At 48.9% G+C, this 26,453-nt stretch overlaps 1 protein-coding gene across 2 annotated transcripts in view; it reads left to right on the top strand.

The window, feature by feature from the left end:
• The window catches only part of RANBP17 (RAN binding protein 17), a 1,522,743-nt gene that overhangs the window by 270,988 nt on the left and 1,225,302 nt on the right, over positions 1 to 26,453 (top strand). For both annotated transcript variants that reach the window (XM_078653359.1, XM_078653358.1), the window contains exon 8: positions 18,520 to 18,593. In XM_078653359.1, the coding sequence (XP_078509485.1) occupies positions 18,520 to 18,593 (74 nt within the window). The remainder of the gene's footprint in view (positions 1 to 18,519; positions 18,594 to 26,453) is intronic.

Raw genomic sequence — 26,453 nt, 5'->3', positions numbered from 1 at the left:
TCAATTTGCAATTGGCACCTACCAGTCTCAGTAAGTGCCTGGGGGTGCGTGTGCTCCAGAGCCAGAATAGAAGCTTCCAAGTTTGTAATTTGGGAAATGTTGTCACTCTGTATGCCCCTAGCATAGGAGCGGGCCAACCCCTCATGTAAACCTCTGCAGTCTCCCACAAGGTGCCCACCAACTCTGTCCTCATTCAAACCAACCAGACTAGAAATTTTGTTGCCGAGAAATTCTCGTTTTGAAAAAACTAAGCGTTAAGGCACAGATTGGGCCTCCGGCCACAGTAGGTGTTCCAAAACTAATTAGAACAGGGACGTGATCAAATAGACCTCGGGGCAGAATCTGGGCCCCAGAACATCGGAGGGGATCGTCCTCTGGCAAGAATAAGTAGTCAATACAAGACAGGTACTCATGGGCAGTGGAAGCGTGAGTGTACTCCAGCATGTGTGGGTGCCATATGTGCCAAGCATCAGTAAGTCCAAATCTCGTACCCAGCCCCCCAGGCTATGACTGCATCTCTGTACTTCCTTCTTAAGCTAAACCAATCTTTAATTTCCATGATATCATTAAGGTCACTCGTATTGATGGCCCTTCTGGGAGAAAGCAACACAATCAGGTACTTAATGATAGTCAATGTGGACTATTGTAGGGCAGGTGGGACATAAACATTCACAATGTTGTGTATGAAGCCTTCTAGTGTACCTTCCACTATTAAGTACCTCCCTTGGGATGGCTAACCAACCTTGTGACAGCCAACGCTAGGGACTTGTGTATGAGGAGAGCCACCCCCTAGGCCCCCTTTGGCATGACCCGCTTAGAACACCCTGTCATACCCTTATGTGATACAAAATTGACAATTATTGGCCCTGCAGGTTTGTTTCTTGCCGCAGCAGCAGTCCCAGTGTGTGTTGCTGTAAGAATTGGACCCCCCCCTCTTAATGCGGTTAAGCAGGATCTGGACATTCCAGGTAATTACTGTTAGGGCACTCTGCATGGTAAGAACACTAAGACCAATGTGTTGCTGAGTCTCGGGAGATCCTAACAATCCGTGGGCAGGACTTTCCAACTAGCCTCAAAGAGAAGGAGCAGAATCGGTATTTGGACTGTGTGTCAAGCATGTAAGGGAGCTTCCCCAAAAGTGTTGAAGCAAGGCAGTGTACCTGGAATGAAAAACATACAAGCCAAAAACAACAACCCCTCCCCCAACTCCCACCTCCCTGCACTCCACCCACCCCTGGAAGAAGCATCTATCACCCATCCCCAACAAAACCATAGACCTAACTAGGAACTTGGGGGCTAGTTGTTATGCAGGTGTGCCACAAGGTCCGCACCCGCCACAGTATGAAACTAAGGCAATAATGTAGGATACATTGGTGGTGGCACGCGTAAAAGATCTAGACATTATATAGACACTCATCCTGAGGGTTCAGTGGCTGGTTGGTATGCATCCATGTTTCCTCGACTTCACCCTCCATCTGAGTATGAGGCCGCATTTCCCCCTTCCCCGTCCAGGGTCCACCGGCCTCTAGCGAGATGTTTTGCCCTTTGGAGAACTGCATCTTGGTTCCTGTAGCCAAGCATTGCCATTACCAACCCGGGGCAGCCCGGGGATACGTTTCTGTGCCAGTGAGGGGTGCACCCTTTCAATTACATAGTAAGTAGAAAAACCTTTGGGCTTAAGCCGGGTCTTGATTCAGCGTTCCAGGAAATCCTCAGGAAATTGGCCCTTCGTGACTTCGGGCAAGCATGTAAAGCATAGGTTATTGCGCCTGGCTCTGTTCTCTGCCTCCTCTGCCCGGTCCTGCAGGAGCCTTGCTTCATCGGACAGGCTCGTCACATCAGAAGAATGCTGTTTAACTGTATCTTCCAGACTACAGATCCTCGTTTCCACCTCTGTGACTCTGGCAGTCTGGCGCAAGTCTTGGCGAAGTAGGGAGACATCCATTCTCACCACGCCAATTTTCATTTCTAGTATGGTCTTAGAGCTCCGATTGGGTTGGAGGATGAGAGATGTATTGTCACCCGGTGCAGATCCATCCTGTTCTTCCCTCTGCTGAACTTGTGTGCCCCCAACGGGCGCTGTGTATCTGTCCATCTTCTCTTGACTCGACTGGCCCTTATCATGATCCATAGTGCCTTGCAGGAGGCACTCCGAAGGCTGGTTAAGGCAATGACAGAATAGCTCTGGTTCAACTGCCCAGGCAGCACCAGGTGGGGGCCAACCCGCATGCTCCAGGGGATGGGCCTGGGCAGCAAGAGCAGTTAGCACTAGACAGGGAATCACACCTCAGCGGCAGGTAGTAAAGTCCAGGAGGGCTCAGACGGGGCCAGCAGCCCCTGGGTTCCTCAGGCGGGGCCAAACATTCTAACAAAAGGGGCCCACACAAGGAGGCCAGGGGTCTGGTCAAACTGGGCTTAAGGCACCCTACCTCCTTTCATGGCTCCAGCCCCCTAGTGACCTCCGGCCCCTAGGAATCCTACAAGCAGTGGCAGACAGGCTCAGCAGACAGTCAATGCTTTGGCTGAGGGCCCAGTTTGTGTGGCCAACCGCACCCCCCCACCCCACCGCATAGATCCACTTGGGATGGGATGGGGGGGAGTGTTTACCTATCAGTCCATAGGGCCAGACGGAGGCCCTCCTTACATACCCAGTCCCAGTCAGTCAAGGGGTCCAACCTGGTCTCCGGTGTGTAGACTAATCACCTGGTAGCTCTTAAAGCAGTACTTGTCACACTAGTAACTTTGAAGCCCGATTCAGCTCCAGAAAAGCAGCCCAGTCTGTGGAGCTCCACTGTCATTGGGGTCATAGCGCTGCACCAAATCTCACCCCTCCCCCCCGACCCCTGCTGGCGGAGACCAGCAGTAGGACGCAGGCCGGGGATGCGCACTTAACCCGTAATTTGAGTGCTGCTCTCCTCCGATGACCTCCGGCTTTCAGACCATCCGGGCGTTGCAGCCCCCATGGATCAAAGTCAAGGGTCGGGATGTCCTTCATCACCGGCATGGTGACCACCCCCGTGCAGTAGGGGTACGCCAGCACCTGTAAATTAAGGTGGTGTCAGGTGCTCACTAACTTGCCCTCGCCATGTTGGCCTTCCAGGCCACGCCCGTATCACTTATTAAATGTGATAAGGAAAACCAATGTTAGCCAACAGGAGAGGTGGGCCTTACAATACTGAAAAATTATTTTAGTAGTTTTTCACTACAAGGACATGTAAAACTCAAAAGTACCCCAGCCTAGAACTTTATTGGGATACTATAACCTCGCCCAGGGACAAGAAGCTCCTTTTTCAAACTAGAGCTGGTGCTCTCCCCCTTAGGTCTTTAACAGGCAGGTGGGGGGGTTCATCAAATAGTAACTGTCCAGGGGCGTGGCCAGCAACATGGCCAAATAGGTCGAGTCTCCCGTTAGCTCCGGCGAGCCGACTCTAATCCGACATACCAAAGGTGCCCGATGGTCCCGTTTTTTGGCCCCCGCCGCAGCCTGCTGCCCAGAGACGCGAGCGGAGTGGTGCCGGAGACGTGAAATACCCCAGCGGGGGTCCTGAAGACCAGCTATTGTCCTGTAACGGGACGCGCCTCAGACCAAGATGGCGGCACCCGGCGTTGATTGAGACAGAGCTGCGGCCTCGGACCCGGACCCGCGGTAGAGAGCCCCAGTGGACGGCCCGCGTTGACTGCTGACGGCCCCTGCCCGCGATCGGGCTCCCCAGTGGTGCAGGGTAAGGGGTGTCTAACGGCAGACGGCCGCCGGGAGTGACCCGCGATTTGGAGCGGGGGAGGGACACGGAGGCAAGACCTGTGAGGCTCGGGGACGTCGCGGAGCCCTCCCGGACCCGCATAGAACCTGTGCGGCGGCCGGTGAAAAGGGGCTGGTGCCCTGCATCGCCTCGGGAGCCAACAGAGTGAGGAGGAGGGGCCCCCGGGCTGGGTGTCGGACTGGTGAGGTGGTGACGAGCAGGGTCGGCTTTGAGAGGCGGACAAGAGGCAAACTCGGCACGGAGCCCTGGAAGGTGGTCCCCAGTGATTCCTGACCGGGGACTGGGAGTTTGGCAGCCAGGGGAGATCCTGACCACAGTGAGACTGGCAGAGTATCCGACAGGCAGCGCAGGGGCGAAGGAAAGGAAGCCTGGACCTGGGGTACCGGCCCGAGTTCAGTGACACGCCCGGTGGCGCTGCGGCCCCCTGTGGACGGTGGAAGGTCCTTGGGACCGGGCCGTTAGCTAGGACACGGAACAGCAGTGCCCGCCTGACGTTTGCTGCCCGCTTGGGTGTGGGGGCCTCGGAAGTGGACTGCGGCCTGGAGGTCTGGAGGGCGGTGAGTGGTAGTGGCAGAGGACTATTCTCCAACGGATCTGGAGACAAGCTCAAAGTGTCTGGTCCGACGCGTGCATAACTGGGGGCACTACACCCGGCGCTGGTAGGCACAGCGCAACTATTAGTGGGTGCAAAGAGGCCGATTTCTGATCTGAGCCCAAGGCTGTAGAGACATGATCAAAGCCTGGGACCCGGCGGCGGAGGCCGGACACGATCGGAGTGAGAGAATTGTCACGCACAGCGGCGGTCCCCAGACGACCAGGATGGGGAAGAAGGAGATGGCGGCCTGGACCCCTAGGCAAGGAACATTAGACAGGTATGCCACCGGGGCCCCTGCAGCGGACACTGGGACCCCACCTCCCCACTCAGACACGGCGCTGCTGATGGGGGCCATCCAGGCATCTAGAGATCACATCCAGGCGTCGCGAGCAGCCCTTGAAGTTAAAATTGGTGAGGTGGGGTCAGAGGTAACCCTTCTGCGTCAGGACTTACCGAGCGTCCTGCAAAAGGAGAGAATCTGATCGAGAGATTCTTCCTGCCCCTCACGTAAATGATGACCAGGCGCCCCGGCGACAGAGACCCTCGTTCACCGGAACCTCGCCCCGCTCCCCCACCCACAGCAGCAACTCTCCGGTAGCGAGCTGTCCCTTTCTCGCACCTGATAAATGAAAGGCGACAAGACTCCCAGTGACGACGCCGCCAGACACCGGAACTCGGATCATCAGGAGCAGCGCGGAACGGGGTAGCAGCGGAGGCTGAGGGTCGCCTGTGCACATCGTTGGACCCGGTGAGTGACCAGCTTGCCCACGAAGGGTTGGGGGCCCCGCGCCGGTCTCGACGCTCCTTCCCCCCGGAGCTGTCTGTCCCAAGATGGCCGCCAGCTCCAAATGAAACGAGACCTCGTCAGTATAGAGGAACACACTGGACGCATAAAGCCCCCCCCCGCCTTCGTAGCTGGGGGAATAATAATAAAAAGAAAAGCAACGACCAACTTTGACGCCCCACCCAATGCCTCCACATTAGCCACATCCACTTTGTTCACGCTAAAGGCCGCCTGACCCTAAGATGGCCGCCACTCGGGACAACAAATAGAAAAGGAAAGAGACTCGAATGAAGACAACTTGTCCTAAACTGTAATTCCCTGCAAAGGGGCAGAGGAGGCCCTTATTTACAACGTCTTCCTCCCAGTTAATAGAGCGAATTAAGTAATTTAAGGAACCAACTTCCCCTAGCGAAGGGTCCTTGGAAACCACTTTTTACAATACCCATCATCCAAGTACTCTGCCGATCGCCCTCCTCTGGGCAAATACAAATCTGCTAGACAATCAAGAAGGCCCCTATTTGCAACATCTTCCTCTCACTTAACCTGACGAACTAATTTTACTAAAGAATCCAGCTTCCCCAATTGAAGGGACTCGGGAAACCCTTTTCACATCATTTATCTTTCTAGTTCTCTGTTGAGCATCTACCTTGGGTACTACAAATCTGCTAGCAAATCAAGGAGTTTCCCTTCTCTAAGCTCTCCATTACGCAAGCGCGACGCCTAGACCCAAGGAGATAAACACAGATCGCTTGCTCTCCACCATAATGCCTCCGTTCCTGCGCCTAGACACTCACCCCAGCCCTGCACTCAACCAGTTATCTCCTCTGGGACAAAATACCTACGCCATTACCTTCCCACACAGTATCTCCTTCAAAGCCAAAAAACGCCTCAAACAGAATTTAATCAGACAACACCCTGAAACTCTTATCGTGGACACCTACCATTGCTCTACGAGAGGACTGAGAAAAACCGACTTCATTTTCCATACCACCCGACCAGACGCTTGGGTCTCCACCTTTAACTCTCTCCTTCCAGTCTCCAAAACCACCGTATCAGAACACAACCGGAAACTAACGATCTCCCCCCTGAATCAACAGTCCCTGACCGGAGACATCTCCATCTCCATCTTCAAGAATGGCACCATTTTAATTCAGGCGAAAGATGACAACCTCGATTTCTTCGACTCCCTCTTCCACACTCTTAAGACGGCCATGGCTCTCTCCCCTCTACTTACAGGCCCCACCACCTCCTGTGACCCTCACCAAACTACTATCCCGCAGAGCATGCCTCATCCACCCCATCAATCCCCGCCCCTCGCCCTTAATCACGTCAACATCCACCCGTCCCTCCGAGCCCCTCCCCCCCTATCCCACAGCCCCAAGCGCCCGCCCCCCTCACCCAAAATTCCAAAACGCCCCCACCCCCCTCTCACCTACATCCCCTAACGTCCTCCCCCTTCTCCCAAACTGCCAGGACTCCCCCACCCCTCCCTACCCCTCCTACCTCCCCCCCCCACGCCACGTCTCCCACACCCCCACAGGACCTCAGTCTCCTCCCCTTAGAACTCCCAGTCCCCCCGCCGTCTTTGAATCACAGCGCCCTGCGCGATACCTCACTCCCACTGCTCACGCCATCCCCTGTAGCAAAGACATTCACCTCCCCCAAAGAGACCGCAACCCCCCTCCCTCCCTACTCCCCGCCCATCCGAACTCGAAACTCCATTCAGATCCCCCCAGCTCGACTTCTCCCCCTAATAGCAACTCGCCCAGCTGCCCCGCCCACCACCCTGCCCTCGACCAAAAATTCATGAACCCCGTGCCTCCCTCTCCCGTCTCACTTCCTAACAGTTTCTCGCCCCAAACAGGCTCTCCCTCACTAGAGATCCCACAATCGAACTCCAACCTAGACCCGATCCCCTCGTCACAGACCCCCTCATTCGACGTCCTGCTACACGACCTCTCCCACACCAATCCCAACTCCACCTACTCGCCCACCTACTCTCCAGCTCCTAAACTGACACAACGCCTGGACTTTCTAGAAGCCCAGATCGCGACTTTGATCCTCGGCCTGAAAGAAACCCTATCCTCCCTAGAAAAACTCCAGCCCCCCTCCCTGAACCTCCCTCCTTCGCGCCTCCAGCCGCCTACCGCCAAGACTGACTCCCATACCCACACAAGGTCCAAGCCCCCTACAGGCTCCCAGCCTCTTCTCTCTAATCCCAGGACTGAGGCTCGAATGGACAGTCCTAGAAGGACGGCTCCCTCCCTCTCGCCACACGAAGTGACCTCCCTCATCACCTCCTATGAAAGCCCGACTAGGCAGCCTGCTCAAATAATGCCCCCCGACCACCCTCCCTTCTCTTCAATTCAAGTCATTACTGGAGTGGGTAGGGAACCGCCCCGTCGTAAAGCTGCCAGACCTCCACCCTATCTCTCCTCCTTACCCAGAGCTACATCGATCAATCATATCTCACAGGATGACTCACAAATAAACTGTATGCTCATCAATTGCAGATCCGCCGTCAAACATGCAACAGAAATAGCCGAAACCATCCTCTCACAGGACCTGGACGTAGCCTTCATCACTGAAACATGGCTGAACACTCTATCCAGCCCCATCCTGGACACGCTGGTGCCGCCCGGGTTCTCAATCATACGCAAAGACAGGCCCATTCACAAAGGCGGCGGAATAGCCATTATCCATAAAAGCGACCTCTCCATCACTGAATCTCCTGCCGTCATCTACAACTCCTTTGAATCCCTCGCGGTCAACATCAATTCGCCTCAACACCCTTCACTCTAATGCCTTCTCCTCTACCATCCCCCGGGCAATACCTCCGAATTTGGCGCTCAGCTGACGGATCTGATCACGCAAACAGCTCTCAACAGTGATTTCGGTATAATTCTGGGCGACCTCAACCTAAGATGGAATGTATCAAAAAACACGCTCATTCAATCCCTCAACACCCTTATTCATGACCTTGACATGACCCAGCACTGCATAGAGGAAACCCACCATAGAGGAGCAACCCTGGATGCTATCATCCCAGATAAAAAGACAATTTCAATTGACCACATCATCCCAGTAGACTGGTCAGACCATCACGCCATCCTCTTTCATATCAATCACCCGGCGCTCTCCGTCCCTCCTACTCAAACATCCCCCAAATGGATCAGAAACTTATCGAGAGTACCTCTTGACAAGCTTGAAAAGGGCCTCAGCTCTCTCCTCCCGACCACGACAGAACCCCTCTCAACCACAGAACTCACCTCGCTCTACCATTCCAACTTGGAGCTCGTCTTAGACCAGCTGGCACCAAGGAAACTAAAAAAACTAAGAAACATCCCCTCCAGATCCTGGTTCTCCTCTGACATTAACGATGAAAGAAGACACCTAAGATTTTTGGAAAGATCCTGTAGGGCCATCCCCTCCTCACGCAACCGGGACCAGCTCAAGGCAGCCCGCAAAAGCTACTACAACCACATCAAGAACAAAAAGTCGTCCTTCTTCTGCGCGGCCCTTGATAATGCCAAAAACCGCCCCAAAGAACTTTTCAACATTATCAAGAACCAAACCTCCATTCCGGTAACAAGAGACATGGTAGCGTCCAAATCCCAATGTGACGACTTTGCCAGCTTCTTCAATGAAAAAATCACGAAAATCGACCGATCTCTCCGCACGTTGCCCTCAGACGACACCGCCTCAACTCCCCATTTAAGACCAACAATCACACCCACTCGTTGGTCCGCCTTCCAACCTATCCAGGTTGAATTGATAAGTAATCTCATAACCTCCGCCAAACCCTCCACCCACTCCCTTGATCAGCTTCCCCCGAAAGTGACCAAAGACTTGAGGCTCACTCTAGCCCCTATCTGGGCCAAGATCATCAACAGCTCTCTGAGCGAGGGCTCCATCCCGGACTGCCTTAAAATAGGTCAAGTCACGCCTCTACTAAAAAAAACGGGCCTTGACATACAGGATATGAACAACTTCAGACCAGTCTCGAATCTTTCACTACTATCCAAAATCTTCGAAAGATGTGTGCTGTTGCAACTTTCCCAGCACTTAGAGAACACAAAGCTTCTAGACCCACATCAGTCAGGGTTCAGAAAAGGCTGCAGTACTGAAACCGCAATACTTAACGTCCTAGACGATCTTCACATGTCGCTCGACTCCAACCATTGCAGCCTTCTCATCCTCTTAGACCTATCGGCTGCATTTGTCACAGTCGATCATGCCCTACTAATCAATGTCCTAAAGGAGAGAGCAGGCCTCGAAAAGACTGTCCTAAAATGGTTCTCCTCCTTTCTTAACAACCGCACACAAAGAATAACAATTAAAACTTGCGAATCAGACATTCTTCCCATCAGCAGAGGAGTTCCTCAAGGGTCTGTACTCTCTCCTCAACTTTTCAACATATACATGGAGCCCCTCACCTTAATTCTAAGGAAAGCTAACATCCCCTTCCACCTTTATGCGGACGACACGCAACTCTGTCTGGAAACCACATCGATCTCGGACATCCACAGACTGAACCACACACTTGCCGAAGTTCAGCTCTGGCTCTCTTCCAACCACCTCAAACTCAATGAGGAAAAAACTGAAGTGCTCCTAATCTCTAACAAAGAAGATAACCCCCAAATTCTTGATTGGCTCAAAGCCTTAAACGCTCTAAATGTGCCGCTTGTTCCATCGAACTCCATAAAATCCCTAGGGATCACCCTCGACCCCAAACTGGATATGAAAGAACACATCTCAAAAACTGCCAAAAGTGCCTTCCTGAACCTGAAATTGCTCTACAAACTAAAACCATTCCTCCCCACAAAAGACCTGAAACAGGCCACGCAGGCTCTGGTCCTCTCCAGAATTGACTACGGCATTGCCACTCTGACTGGAACAGCCAAATCTCACCTACGTCCTCTGACCTCTACCCTTAATGCAGCTGCAAGAATGATCACGGGAACAAAGAAATATGAACACATCACCCCAGCTCTGAAGGATCTGAAATGGCCTCCTATTGACCAACGAGCTAGCTTCCGCACAGCCTGCCTCACACACAAAGCCCTGCATACGGGCAAACCGGAATACCTGGCCAACAAGCTCAAAAGGGCCGGACAGTCTAGAAACCTCAGAAGCTCCAACACGCTCCTACTCATTCCTCTGAAATCCCAGAAACTCTCAACATCTAACAAATCCTTCGCGGGCAATGCTCCCAAGATATGGAACTCCATCCCCCCACACATCAGAATGACCGCATCCTTCCCGAAATTCAAGAAGCTACTCAAAGTCCTCTTCCTTGAGCGCTCCGGAACCAACTAGAACCAAACCCAGACTTTATAGTTTCATGTTCTCGCTCACCCCAGAGCTGATTGACTTGCCTACAACTCTCCGCCATGGCTCACGCCTGGCTGCTATTGTATAGAATGTACTCACTCCTGTGTTCAGTGACCTGCTTTTTGTCCACATTATCTGTCTAACCCATGTATATTTGCTGTGAAGCGCTCTGATACCCTCGGGTCCAGCCAGCGCTATACAAAACTTTAATAAATAAATAAATACTTCCGTAACTTGGCGGAGAGGGTGACCACCACGGAAAACAGAATCGGCGACGCGGAAGATGTTCTACAGAGCCTCAGGAAAGATGTCGCGGAGCTCCAAGCATCACACAAACACCTTCAGTGGAAGGTGGACGATGCGGAAAATAGGGCGCGCCGCAACAACCTCTGCTTCGTGGGCTTTAGAGAAGGAATCGAGGGAAACCACATGGAGGCCTTCCTACACACATGGCTCACAAAGACCTTCCCTACAGCGCGCTTCTCCAACTGCTTCATTATAGAGAGAGCGAACAAAGCACTGCTGGTAAAACCGGCGGAGAGGGCCTGCCCTCGGCCTGTGATTGCTCGCTTCCTGAATTTTGCGGACCGCGACAAGATCCTGAGAGAATCAAGGAGACTTGGAGAGATTCGAATGGAGAATGCGTCCATCATGATCTTCCCGGACTACAGCCAGGAAGTCCAGAAACAGCGCCGCTCGTTCGATCAGGTGAAGGCAAAGCTAAGAGATCTGCAGCTGCAATACATGCTCCTCTTTCCGGCGAAATTGAAAGTAATGTTCCAAGGAAAGACGCATTTCTTCACACACCCGGAAGATGCCTGGCAATGGCTCGAGGAGCGCCCGATTCGTGGGGAGCGCGAGGGCCGGCGTGAGACGGGGCCTGTCAAATCGACGGAGAGGGCCCAGTGGAGCATGCCGCGAACGCAGAGAACCAGGGGGTCCCACGGTACAAGGAGACAACCGTCAACTCCGTATCCAGTAGGCAACCCAGCGCGGGAAAAACTGCAGAATTCGTCGTCCTCAGCGGTGGGAGACGGGTCAGGTTCCAGATACAGCTGTCTGGCGCAGAACGAGCAATCCGAAGGAGAGGAAGACACAACTGGGTGTACCTCTGGCGAAGAGGACGCAGGGGACCCATCCATGCATCCGCTGGTGGTGGCAATAAATGAAATGGAGAAGGAGACGGATGGCGGAGCAACGGCATCCCCGGGCGATATCCAGGACTCACATTCATGATGATGGGACTATTGGGACACTAATGATGCAGGCTCATAGCTGGAAGACACGCAAGTTGGCATACCCCCCCTGTTTTCTCCTGTTTTTTGACTAATTGGTGTTTCTTGTTACTGAACTACATCTCTGCTGGAAAAGGCGGAGAGCTAAGGGTGGGATTTCTGGGCCCTAGGGTTGAACTGGGGCTGACTTGCTAGAAGGGTACCTAGGGTGGGCGGCAGACCCTCTCCGCCTGGATAGTCCTGCCTGTGCTTACATGGTGGGGGTGGGACTGAAAGGGGGAAGAGGTGGGGTGGGGAAGGGGGGCTGAGGGATAGGGTCTTCATGTTTGGAGGTTGGGGATGGGGGTAGGAAATGTTTGTTGTTATTGTAGGGATGCAGGAGGTTTTTTTGGGGGGAAAGGTTTAGTGCATGTCAAGTTGCTCAGGCACGTCCGAACCTGTGGACCCACTACGTGGCGCCTATTGAATGATCCCCGCAGTTATGCAGGATAGGGTAATGGCACACTCGATGAGAGAGGAACCCACCCCGGGAGGAATTAAAGTGCTAACCTGGAATGTGAATGGCATGGGTAATAAGATTAAGGGGGGTTAGTCCACAACTATATCAAGAAAATTAAAGCTGATGTGATACTACTGTAAGAAACACACCTGCAGGGCACTAAATGTAACTTCCTAGCTCGAGGACAATATAGGATGCTGGCGCATGCAGGCTTCACTTCCGGCTCCAGAGGGGTAGCGATTCTGATCAGGAAACACCCGCCATTCCACATTACACAAACCTGGGTGGACCCGCAGGGAACATACGTGGAAGTAAGGGGGAGCTGGAGGAGGAGAGAGCACACGTTCCTCTCAGTCTACGCCCCACCTTAGCTGCAGGCGGGCACACTAAGAGCAATCACTGATATTCTACTTAACACTTTGGACACGACTCTGGTTGTGGGAGGGGACTTTAACGCCGTTATGGACCCTGGCAGAGATAGAACGGGTGGGAGGGATAGACCTCCAGCAGACACTTTGTTAAAGAGGACGATGTCCACGTTGGGCCTCATTGATGTATGGCGGTGGCGCCACCCAGAGACGGCAGCTTTTTCGTTCTTCTCGGGGGCCTACAAGGTTTACTCTCGCCTTGACTACCTTTTTATGGCCAGAGGGATGTTGCAGCCTACTGACAGGGTGGAGTACTTGGCGAGGGGCATATCGGACCACTCCCCCTACTGGCTGATTTGCAGAGGCGTCGGGATAAGCCGGCCAATAACACGTGGCGTCTAGCGGCCTGGGACGTACAAAATGGCGAGATTCTACGTGGCCTTAGGGCGGACGTGAAGGTATACATCGCCGAAAACGAAGGTTCGGTCCCTTCCCGAGTGATACTCTGGGAAGCCCTTAAGGCAGTGCTGCGCGACAGGGCCCAAAATAGAGTGGCGGGGGAGAGGAGGAAAACGGAGGAAGAAGTGCGTGCGCTGGAAGCACAGATCCTAGCCCTGGAGCAACAACACCAGTCAGACGGAGATATGGGCACACTCCGACAACTGTTAGACATACAGCGCCAGTACAGGCATCTGGTGACGGGGGAAGCGAAGGCGCAGGCCATGGCGACGCTGCATCGGTTGTATGATGTTGGAGACAAGTCTGGCAGACTGCTGGCTTGGCTCAGTAGGAAAGAGAGAAACACACTGTGGGTGGAGAAAGTGAGAGATGGCCATGGGAACTGGGCGCGCACAGACAATCAAATAGCGGAAGCTTTCGCGGCCTACTATGGCGCCTTCAATGAAGCCAGAGACCTGGGGACGACGGACGACGCCCTACAGTATATGTCCTCCATAGAACTCCCAGGCCTGGAGGAGGCAGACAGGTCTGCCCTGGAAGCCGACATCTCGGTGGAGGAGGTCAGCGAAGCCTTGTCTAGGCTTAGAGTGGGAAAGTCACCGGGTCCAAATGGCTTCTCTGCGGAATTCTTCAAAAAACAGCAGACCTCCTGGCCCGTCACTTGCTAGGTTTGTTTGAGGATGCAGCGGAGGAGGGACAGCTACCGTTGGATCTCCGCCAGGCCACAATCGTCCCCATTTATAAAGAGGGAAAACCGCCAGAAGACTGTGCGTCTTATAGACCTATTTCGTTATTGAATGTGGAAGTAAAACTCCTCGCGACGATTTTGGCCCTCCGCCTTAGGGGAGCCATCTCGAGATTTGTGCATCTGGACCAGACGGGCTTCCTTCCTGATAGGGCGACCAGGTACAACCTTAGGCAGACGCATAATTGGTTATAAGAGGTGCATGACAGGGACTACCCCCATCTTTTCTTGTCGCTCGATGCTGAAAAGGCATTCAACGCCGTCCATTGGCCCTTCTTGGAAGGAGTGCTGCTTCGGTTTGGATTTGGACCTAAGTTTATGAAGTGGGTAAGCCTGCTTTATACGGATCCCAGGGCGAAGGTTAGGGTTAACGGCGCGCTGTCGTCAGATTTCCGTGTTTGGAGGGGCACCAGGCAGGGGTGCCCCTTATCCCCGTTACTGTTTGCCCTGACTATAGAAGTGATGGCCTGTGCGATCCGCCAAAATGAGCTGATCACGGGATTCCGAATGGGCCAGACAGGCGGTGCAAGCGAGAAAATATCCCTTTATGCGGATGACGTACTTCTGTATGTTACGAGCCCGGACATCACGATCCCGGCACTGTTTGCAGAACTGCCCAGCTATGGAGCGTTGGCAGGATACCAGATTAACTGGCACAAGTCAGTACTTTATGACCCCAGGGACAGGGGTAGCTGGTCGGACCTCCCGGAGAAACTCCAGACGACTAGGGAGGGCTTTACCTATCTAGGGATCTATGTAACTAAGGATAGTTCCCTCTCCTACGATAGAAATATTAAAAGAATACTGACTAATTTCACGGAAGATGCGGCGAGGTAGAAGCTACTCCCACTGACGCTGCTAGGCAGAGCGGCCATGTTTAAGATGATCTTGCTTCCGAGATTCCTATACGCCCTCCAGAACGAATACTTCCATCTCCGGAGCCAGGTCTTTCGGGAAATACAGGCGGAACTGCGCGGGAAGCACCAGTTACAGCGGATATATCGCATCGCGCTGCCATTGCAACGCGGCTATTACATCGCGCCCGTCAACGCATCGCATGTCTTCAGGACGCATGCAAGTACATCGCAATAACATGTACATCGTGAACTATTACATCGTATTGCACAGTTCAATGGATACATCGGGAACTATGAGCACCGCGTTAACGATTGCTATAAACAAGCGTATTAAACAAGCAGCAGAATTGTGTTTAAGCATGAGAATTGCGTAATTAAACAAGCGAATTTGAAGGAAAAATGCTAATTAAACAAGCAGCAGAATTGAAAGGAGAATTGTGTTTATTTCATTAAACAAGCTGATTTGTGTCTACTTTATTAAATATTAACGTATTCAAGCACTTACTAACTAATTAGAATTGTGTTTATTTCATTAAATATTAACGTATTCAACCAGCATTTGTGAACTATGAGCAGCACAATTGTGTTTAAGCACCGCGTTAACGATTGCAATACTGCAACAACAGATGGTCTGACGGACGTGAACTATTACATCGTAAGCAGCCCCGGGTGGCGATCTCTACCCTGCAGCGGCATCAATATGATGGGGGTATTTCGTTACCCAACATAGAAGCATACTACTGGGCGGAACACCTGACTCCTATAAATGAATGGATACATGCCTCGGCCCTCCACCCTACATATGCACTAGAACGTCACACAATGGAAAAACACACTTGTATACACTTCTTATATGGTGGCAAGGGGAAGAACAGACTGCTCCCGGCTACGAGGGTTACCCTGGGGGCCTGGGCTAGTGCGACAAAGGCCGTAGGGTGGGATGGTAGGCCGGCGAGACAAACGCCCCTTTGGAAGTGTGCCTGGCTGAAGGAGTTGAACAAGCTGAAGGGGTTCTCGGCCTGGGATGCGATAGGCATCTCGACGCTGGGAGATGTGACGAGGAGGGGGGAGCTACAGTCATTTGCAGCACTAAGACAGGAATATGGACTTAGTCACACACAGTCGTTTCGATACATGCAGCTGCGACATGCTTGGAGGGCAGAGAGGGCACTAATGGGGCCTCTCCCGGAATATTCTCCGCTGGAGGGACGCTTGCTGCAGGAGCAGATCACCCATAGGGCGGTGTCCCTCACCTATAAGACCCTAATGAATAATTTACCCAATAAGCTGGGGAAACTTAGGGAAACCTGGGAGAGAGAGGTAGGGGCCATGGATGAGGTGGACTGGGGGATGGTTTTGATGCACCCTCGGGAAGTGGCAATTAAATCTCGCCTCCGGCTCATACAGTTCAAAGTGCTCCACCGAACATACTTTGATAGAGTCAGGTTGCACAGAATGGGTAGGACGTTGGACCCCTGTTGTCTGAGGTGCGGCTTTGAGAAGGGAGATTTCTTTCATACCATTTGGTCCTGCCCGAACATACAGGTTTTCTGGGGAGAGGTGCTCCGGGAGTTGGGAGAAGTTCTGGAAGTGGCTCTGCAGTCCGACCCTAGGCTGGTCCTCCTGTGTATGACGAATGATGTGGATGTGAGTCCACAATTAATTTTTCTGGTATTAGCCCTGGTGGTGGCCAAGAGGGACGTGGCCAGGAAGTGAGGGGCACCAGAGTGCCCGCAGCTGGAAGAGTGGCGTAGGGGAATGGACCTGTATATGGCTGCTGAGAGGGTCACGTACAAGGCAAGAGGGTGTCCCAAAAAGTTTAGCAGAGTGTGGGGGAAATGGCGCCGGTATCATGGGCTGGATGGAGGTCTTTGATTTGCATGTGGTGGCAAAGGATTTAAGGGTGGAAGGGATATGGACTGTTGATCGTTGCTTTCTCCTATTTTATGGTAGGATCAATACAGAGCTAGTACTACTAGCGTCAAACATGTATGTTAAGAGTCGGCGGATGAAGGAGGGTGGTGGGAGGATTCAGGGATGGGATGTGCTGAATAATACTGACATGCTTGTTTTTGTTTATGCAATGAAAAATAAAAATATTAAAAAAATAAAAATAAATAATTACTGTCCAGCCTGTGGAGCACACAAGGAAACAATTGGTCATTTCCTATTTGCCTGTAAATCCTATGCTGAACCCAGGCGCATTTGTTTAACACCAGTGTGCAAAAACCTAGGTACCATTAGAAGTGATGTTGCCTTAAGAATTATTTGCACTAGCACTTTTTTGCCTTGAGTCATAGCTACAGCTAAATATCTAGGATGGGCATGGACTATCAGACAGAGGGTTTTAGGGAGCTGATTATTTTTACTGTTCTCAGGGATCGCCTGTATTTTATTTTATCTGTATATTTCATGAACATTTTATATATGTATTCATGTTTTTTGAAGGAATTGGTGCTTTTTTCCTAGTGATGTTTTTATATTTGTGATTGTATGTGCTTTTATGAGAAAAACTCAAACAAAGCATCTTTTGACTTTGACTTTGTAAAACTCAAAAGTACGTGGCCAACTTTTAAAATAAAATGCACCCTGCCCCATGAGCTGTTTAGGGCCTACCCTAGATGTGTGAATTAAAAGGGGAGATTTATGTCTGGCAAGGGGTTTATTTTGCCAGTTCAAATTGCCAATTTAAACTGAAGACAGGCTGCAATGGCAGTCCTGAAATATGTTTTAAAGGGCTACTAAAGTGGGCAATACAATAAGCGCTGCAGCCCCACATGTAGTGTTTAATTTACAGGCCCTAGGTACATGTAGTACCACTGTTCTAGGGACTTGCAAGTAAATTAAATTTGGCAATTAGCTATAAACCTATTTTACCATGTTTAGAAGAGTGAACACAAGACTTTAGCGCTGGCTAGCAGTGGTAAAGTGCACAATCCTACGACTAATAAAAAGTAAGTTTGGGAAACAGGAGGGGAAAAAGCAAAATGTTTGGGAGAAGACCCCCGTAACGGTTGTCCCCTCTAACACCCACTGACAAGCACTGTGAGAAATGTGCACAGCGTTAAACCTGAACTTCACAGCTCTCAGATCACGCCCCTCTACAATCCTAATTCACACAGCTATACAGAGACAATACTTTTAAACTAGCAGTATGCGTGAGTAATATGTTGCATGAAAAAAGACACCGTCCTGAAACACTTTTTCTCAAGCTGAGATGGCTGTGTTTTGTTTTTGCTGGCTGTTGCTGGTGGTGGGACGCAAAGGGAGGTCAGAAAATGTACAGATAGGTCACCTGCCCCACATGAGCTGTGGCACAGTGAGCAAGGACCCATATCTGGGCATCTTAGTCACACTTAGTTCATCTATTGCAGCAAACAGACAAACAATAACCAACTCCACTCCCCTTCCATACTCTTTTCATATATATAAAAATGTATCACTGGTGTCTAGTTTGCTTTCTCCCCCCTAACCTCCTGGATGGTTGGCAGGAGGTTTGGGGCCGATCGGGTGGAGCTGCGGCCTGAGGCCAGTGTGGGCTGACCCCCAACCCGTTCTTTTTTTTTTTTTTTTTTTATAGCAAAAATGTATCCCTGGTGTCAAGTGTGCTTTCTGCCCATGCAAGGGTGCTGACGTCCTTAGCATTGTAAAGGTAGTGTGGTTGATGCCAACATCTCATCCTCTGTACTAGAGGTCAAAGAGCAGGCTGAGGTCCCCAGTCCCCTGAAAAAAGCTCACATACCTGGCTAAAAAAGCCTCTTAGATGGGAGGTGCACTTTAAAATACCGTTAGTTCTTGTACGTAAACATTGAAGTGATGTACTCCATATTTGAATAAAGTTCAATGTAAGCTATATTATTAACTCACTATTTTCTCCCACAGTTTTTCTGGAATCAGAGACGTTGGACCTGTTTTTTGATTTGTATCATTCTCTTCCTCCACTGCTTTCTCAGTTAGTAAGTGAATTTGTTTTTGTATTCTTATTGCTTACAAGTTAAAGTGTTTTAATATTTAAATCACAGCATACATTGTTCAATTATTATTATTATTTTTTAATTGCAACTGTTAATTTGTTGTGAGGAAATGTGCATTGTTAAGTGAAGGATGGCAGCTTCTGTGATGTACAAAAAGTGGTATTCACGCGCACAACCTTATGATTCCCAATTTTAGCCTTGAACACTTATCGGGCAAGTTGCCGTCGATAGACACCCCAAGTACTTATCACTTTTAGTAATTCACACGCATTTCACCACCTAAGTCAAGATTCGATCGAGCAGGTTGCCATTGATAAGCATTGCAATGCACATACCACTTGTAGGAATTCACACGGAGTTCACCACCTAAGTCACGATTCACTGGATGTGCATTATTTCAATAGATCCTCGCGTATTAAAGACATATTTTCGTTTGTAGATACATGTTCCCTGATGCATTGGACAATGATGTAACATGTATTCGGAAATCAAAGGAATTTGAACCAAGAAAATAAAAACACTATGAGACAATAACCAGAATGGACGTTATCTTATTTTAAACCTAACATAAAGAAGAAAGGATAAAGAGTGATAAACCCAGTAGTTGGGACACTGCTGTGGCCAGGGGAAGTTCCCCAATATCGGGGTACGCTGAAATAGCTTCTGTGATGTAACAGCTTCAGCTGTGAGCAGTGCATAACTAAGGCTCTGACATGGAGCTGGTATTTAACGCTCTAATCAGGAACTTCTCTTTAGAGCCAAGAGAGTAGCCAAAAGAATAAAATGCCCCACTTTGAACTACATGGCACTAAACATTCGAGCAAAGAGAGAGATCCTGACCATTTCTCTGTAACCCGATGAGAATAGTTCTTAAATATGTATTTACAGCACAATTTAAAATAATTTGCCCAAACAGCTTCATCTGCCCTCCCTGCGTTCTTACATTTACTCTACCCTTTCTTCTGTTTTTTTTTAATTCTTTAATTCTTTATTCATTATTCCTTTTTCTAATTGTCATTTATTCATACCTGCTATATTTTTACCTTTCTTTTGTTCTTTATAGCTTTATTTCATTTCTACTGAATGGGATTCTTTCTTTTCTTCTTTCCATTCTTTTAATGACTTATTTCTGTCTTGCTTACATTTTGTCCATTATTCTTTTTTTCCATTCTGCCTTCTTGCTACCTTTCTGCCAATCTTTAATTCATTTTCCTTTTTTCATCTCTTTCCTCGTTCATTCCTTTTATTCCTCACTTATCTTCCTACCCTTTCTTCCCTTAATTATTTATTTCTCTTCTTTTTCCCTTCCTTTTATTTCCTTTCAAGCCTTTTTTACTCCCGGCTTTCATTTCTCTTTTCCATGTTTCTTTTTTAATGCTTCATTTTGTTTTCCTACTCTCCTTCGTTCTTTCCCTCCTTCTATTTTTCATTTAAAATTTCGTTGTTACTTTTTTCCCTTCCTGCCACTTTTCTTTCTCTATCTTGCTTTCTTTACCTCTATTTTTTATCTTCCCTTCTCTTTCCCTTTCTTTTTCTTTCGTCCTTTCCACCATCTTTTTTCCGATCTTCGTGTGTGCCTGTTTACTTATTTCTGCTGTGCTTCCTTTCTCTTTGACCATTTTTTCCTTTCTTTCTGACCATTTGTCCTTCATTGCAGTCTTATTTCTATTTGTCTTTCTTGTTCGCTCACTCCAGTAGCCTCGCAGTTTTTTTTGTCATTGCCTTTATTTATTTTTCCTTCTGTCACGTGCTTGGCACCTTCGGCACCCTTGCCTAATAGCTTTGTGAAATATCATCTTTCCTTTAATATTTATTAGTTTGACTTTTATCTTGTGAACTGAAATTAATAGATAAGACAATAATGAGCAATAAAACAGGTTATTATGACCCCCCCCACTGAAGCTGCAATAGATGGGGCTTTACTATGCCCATATTTGGAGCTCACTATAACATTGAGGCCTCGATTACTAGTGAGGAGGAAATATGTGCAAAATTCCGATTTGCCTCGTATTTCTGCACAATGTTTCTGTTAGCCCCAAGGAATCGGGAACAACTGTGTGGACTTGGATTTACCAGATGGAATTCCCAGTCCCGTGGGGTTTAAGACACACACTTAAAACTTACTCCGATGTGGAGAGGGTGAATGAGGGAAGAATGGTGCCTGGCATGAGGGAGCATTACATGCCCCCCCCCCCCCACACATATGTGCTTTAGCATTGGGTCAGGTGGAGGCTGGGGACCATGGCTGGGATACACTGCTGACCTTTTCCGGTGTTATTCTACCAGCTGATAATATTGATATATTTTTCCATGATGATGACATCATTGAGTGTAATATATTGTTCTGAGGACAATTGTCAAGTCTAAGGCCCTTATTACGATTGGACCGTCAAACCCATGGTGGCGGTCCACAGACCGCCAGACTAGTGGTCTGCGTGCCTCATTTAGATTGTGGCGGTTGGACTGCCACGGGATGGCTGTTGCCGCCAGGGAACCACAATCCCTGGCAGTAGCTCAGCGGTCAAAGACCCCTAATATGCTGTCAGTGCAGCTGTAGCACCACCAAGCATATTAGGAGTTTACTCACTGTCAACAATTTTCATCACGCTGAGGAAACAAAGGGGGCCCTGCAAGGTCCCATGTTGCCTCTGCGCAATGGGTTGCATGTGCCCCCCTGTGTGCATATTCACAGTCTTGACAGTCCATGCCCTGCCAGAACTGCCTTAGACGCTCCCCATTGTGGTCCCTTTTTGAAAGGCACCACAATGGAACCACCTGCCAGAGTAAAAATAAGTCATAATCTGGCAGGTGGTCTTGAATGACTTTGGCGGAGACCGCCAACGTCATAATAAGGCCCTTAGACACAAAATTAATAGGAGAGCAATATTCTTAAGGATTGTTCAAAATAAAGAAGATTTTTTTTCCTTGTTCTCTTTTTGTGTAGTCTCACAGAAAATTCTACAGTTAGGGATGTTTTTTTCAGGTGCCCTCAACCTGTAAAAAACATCCGAATTTGTCAGTTACAATAATTGGAACCACTGAAGCTGTAGCACACCACAGTAAGTGAATCAAACATGCACACACTCCCTCACATACCCACACGCTTGTGCCTATGGTAAAAATCTTCAATTGACAGGAAAGATCAAAGGGTTAACCTTAACTCTCACAACTGGCCGTGGAATGGAGGTATTTGTTTATTTTAATAAAGAAAACTAATGTGCTACGGGCAGAAACTAGCTGCGGAGCCGACCCCTTGAAAGTGGTATAAACCCAGTGTCCACAAATTTTCACCTATTATGCACTGGTTTCATGAGCAGCCCAGTTTGCAAAAATGAAGTGGTTATTGGTACCCCAGTCACACAATGCGCCTCCGAAGCCAGTGAATGACACTATGTCTGCTAGAATTGTTCCTGCGCTTACCACTGCCTTCACCAAAGCTGCACGATGAAGAAGGAAAGGTTCTGTCTAGCCAAACCGAAGATCTAAATGGCTTTTATAGGGAAAGTGCATGATAAACTAGAGGTTATGGAGCACATAAGGATCACATACATGTTCATGTTGGGAGATAATTACGCAATGCTGATAGAGACTGAAATAAAATCAACTTGACTGCAAAAGTGTTGGAAGTTGTGGAACTGGCAATGTGTTGGCTAGAAGCGGGCTATGTGAAGGCTTCTAGAGTTCAGTCTTTTTTCTTAAAATTTTTTTTTTATAAACAAGAATAACAATTTCACACCACTAGCGAATCGCACGTTTTCAAAGGGGAACATGCATTCTGACGGTAGATCCCCGCTGACCATATCCTACGCATTGCCTGCTCCCGTCTGTTCCTCTGAGCCTTTCTGTCCATGCGCACAGCTGCTTACATTTGTTTATGAACGCTCAACGGCACCGATAGGCTTCCCGCAAACTCCATATTTTTTCCATTTCTTCGGGCAGCCCCTGCCTCGTATATTGTTTTTTCGGCCAGCATGCACCAGTCCATGTCTTTTCCCAAGTCGTCGAGGGTTGGTAGATCACCTGCCTCTCTGCCCCATTTTCAGACAATGTTTTTTTTGGCCACAATTAGACTCAATGTAATCCATCTTTTTTAAATATTTTGGGTCTGAACCTTCACTCCATATGTTTAATAGAGATCATTTAAGAGAGTCATTTAAATGCTGTCCTGTTACTGGAGCCATACATTTTGAGATTTTCTTCTAATATCCCTGTGTTCCTGGACCCGCCCAGATAATGGGAAAGAAGGACCCCATCTGTTCGCACCCCCCTCAGACACTGGTCTGATTGATACCTCCCCATCCTATTTAGGTTTGTTCTAGAGTAGTAGGATCAATGGAGGATGCAGAGTTGCATGAGTCGGAACCCTGATCATATAGCTATGACCCTTGGGTCCTCTAATGCTTTCTCCCACTCTCCACTCTCAAAGTTCCTGATGTAACCCTCCCCGACCTCCTGGGATTTTGCAGGTGTTTTGGAGACATAACCTTACACTGGGATCAGTGTCCCAGAGTCACTAATGAGTCTTAAAAGGGTCAAGGTGGCAATAAACCTGACTAATCATCCAATTTCTCACTCAACATAAATAGCCCCTGCTAGTTACTGTCTTTAATTGGGCCATGAAATTTATGGCCCCAGGATATAATGATAGTGACTAGCCCCTCACAGTGATTATCAATGAAAGGATTACAAGCATATAAAGGAATGAGAAGAAATTTGCCTGAGAAGCCATTCTCCCAGGTCAGCATAATAGCATAATCATACAATGAAATGTTCTGGACCATTGAAAACCAGCTAAAGCCTAGGGTTTTATAAGGAAAAGTTCTTTCTTCTGATTACATCACCCTCACCCACTAAAGTGGCATAGTTCATAATTGGATTGCACCCTTGTTGATATTCATCCTGGGCATGCTAAACCTCTAAAGAAGAGCACTTGATATTGTGCGTAGGTAAAACGGAGAGAAAGTAGAATTGCCTAGAGGAATAGTCCTGTGATTGCTTATATATATGACTACCTGGACAAGATAAATAAAATATTTGGGTGGCTCTATCTGGGTCTTAGGATCCCCAATGTTCATTAATCATCAATGTGTTTCAGCCATCTTTTGTGCCTTTTAGGTCAGTGTCCTTCGCCAGGACGTGATTCCTTCACTGCTGTCTCTGCAGGGTCACTGTTATGTTATTGGTAATGTTAAATCTCCCATGTCAGGCTTACAAAATACCTATTTATTATTAAGTCTTTGTTACTTCCACTTATATTCATGATAAGCAATGGCCCCAGATGATATTAATCATTAATGGCCCTCTGCAATTCACGGTCTAGGACCCTAGTCCGTAAGGAAGCTCCGTATTCTTTGGAATGAACAATTATAAATGGCTTTGACAATAGGAGCTTCAATGTCCACATGCATTAATGGGTATTAACGGTCAAAGGCATTAAGTCCCTCTTACAGTGAGTATCATGTGGCCACATTATTAAGAAATGTGAATGCCCCAACTACTATTAAGCACCAATTAGTATTATGGGCACTCACAGTAACAAGTGTCACTTGTTTCATCCATAAAAGACTATCAATGTGACCAGGCTTCAACGATCATCAATATTATCTTGCGGCAACAAAAGAAAAGTGGCTTTTAATGGCCCTAAGCTAGGGGCCTAAAGGCCTGAATTGGCCTAGCATTAAAGATCCAAATGGCCTCATTCCTAATAATGTGAAGTAATTCTTTTAAAAAGAACTTACGTTCTGGGTTTCACTTTCCAACAGACCATTGAACATTTATCAAAGTTCTGTTAAAGATAAAAACATTTTTTTATCATTTCTGCTGTCAATTTATTTCTGTGTTCTTGAAAACATAGAGTGGTGTACAAACAACCGAGTACAGCACAAAATGAAACGTATAGTACAGCCGGGTTGAGGAACGGCTCTGGAGACGAGCCGGCATCGGGCAGGAGATACTGGAGAGTTTCCAGCTCCTTACAGACCTGGTGATGAGAGGGTCCCAAGCAAGATATCCCGGTGAGGGCCCAGCCCTCTCATGTCCTGTCTCCGATGTCCTGTCTCCAACTTTTGGACCCCCGTTAAGGTCGCGCAGCAACCTGTCTACCTCGACGAGTGCTGCGCGTATATCCGGACCCAGGTGGGATCCTTGTCCCCCTGATTGTACCTAATTGTACCTCTTGGGTCGCCCCTCGCACAGGGCAGGCAGAATCTTGTCCCCCTCACCCACCGAAGTGGAGAGCGCCAGTCTCTACCCCATAGTCGGATTGAGACACACCTGAGGTGATCACGAAGGCGGAGGTTCTTCAGGGTGGCGCTCTCATCCGCTGCAGGATACACACACCCAAAGACTGCAGTGGAGGACCGTGAATAGAATGGATTGGTCTGCCCATACCGTACTTAATTAGTTGGGTTCTTCAAGTGGCCCCATGAAGAAAGCGTCTGAGACACGATGAGACCGATTGCTTTCTCCTTTCGCCTGGCGAAATAGCCACCTTTCTAGATCTCCCTCTACACATCAACCAATTAGAAGGGAAACTGACCCCAGTGCCTTGGAAGTCCAAACCTCCATTTTGTGTTGATAATCCCCACTCTCAGCTCACTCTCCCAAGATGGCGCCCCCCTCCCTATTAAAAAAGGAAATCAAAATAGGACTAGCACCCAAAGGCTGAGAAAGCGGCGGCCATCTTTGAATGTTATTAACCTCCATCTGTACCTATCCATCAGAAGAGATTTAATGTAAAAAAGGAAGAAAAAGAGAAGAAGATACTAGCGAACAGGTGAAGGAAGATATATTTAAGGCAGGAATGAAGTAGAAAGGGAGGCTTGTAGAAATAAGGAAAAAGATAAAAAAAATTAATGGATCCAAACCTAGAATCCTCAGGTCTACATCCACCATTAAATACCCACCCAATCTATGCAGAAATGCAGTTAAAAGGTCAAACACCGGCTAATCAAAACTCACCCAGAAACTTTTGTTTCAGATCCTTATTTCTGCTCCAACAAAGACCTACTAACTAATGACCTCATCTTCCACACCAAAAATCGTGCATAATGGAGGAATATCCTCTACACTATGCTTCGAATCTCTGACTTCAGGAACCCCCCATATGCCCACAAATTGTCGGTATCCCCCTCGGACTACTGCAATGCGTACATTACCATATCCCTGTACAACAATGGTAATATCCTTATACAAGCCTCAAATGACAATATTGCTTTTATAGACAAGATCTTCCTGATCCTCAAGAAAGCATTGAACAGGAAGACTCCACTTTGCATACCAAATCTTACCGATTACCATGATGTTACTCACACCCCACTACAAAAGTCTGTGACTACATCAACTGTAATCAAATTATGCCATACCCTCAGCGTCCGACACTCTGGACCAAACTACTCCAGGACCCTCAGGCACCAGCATTGCCAAGGATTCACTTAGCTACATGCCAACCATGTGCATACACCCCCCCCCGCAATCCTTGACGACCAATGGAGAATCCCTCAACTGTGAATCTTCTCCTGCTAATCCACTTGTTTTCCCTACAGTTGAGCCTGCCTGCAAGGCCCCCCGTGACAGCTCTGTTCTATGGTCGGTTGCTCTCCCCCTCGGAACTTATACACACCACCCTGATCAACCACTTTTCAACCATATCTCATTCGCATACTATAGGCCCTCCCACCCTCTTACCCATCCAGGCCATCACCCATATTGATGCAGACCATCCACCAATCTGCCAAGATCCACAAATTCCACTGGACTATATTAACGCCATCCTCACTCAACCAGATCAAACATGCAGCCGCCCCCCTACGAGAACACACACCTCAACACAAAACTAGCTGT

The sequence above is a fragment of the Lissotriton helveticus genome, chromosome 7, assembly GCF_964261635.1.
Source record: "Lissotriton helveticus chromosome 7, aLisHel1.1, whole genome shotgun sequence".
In the NCBI taxonomy this organism is placed as follows: Eukaryota; Metazoa; Chordata; class Amphibia; order Caudata; family Salamandridae; genus Lissotriton; species Lissotriton helveticus.
This window is presented reverse-complemented; position numbering and strand designations above follow the sequence as displayed.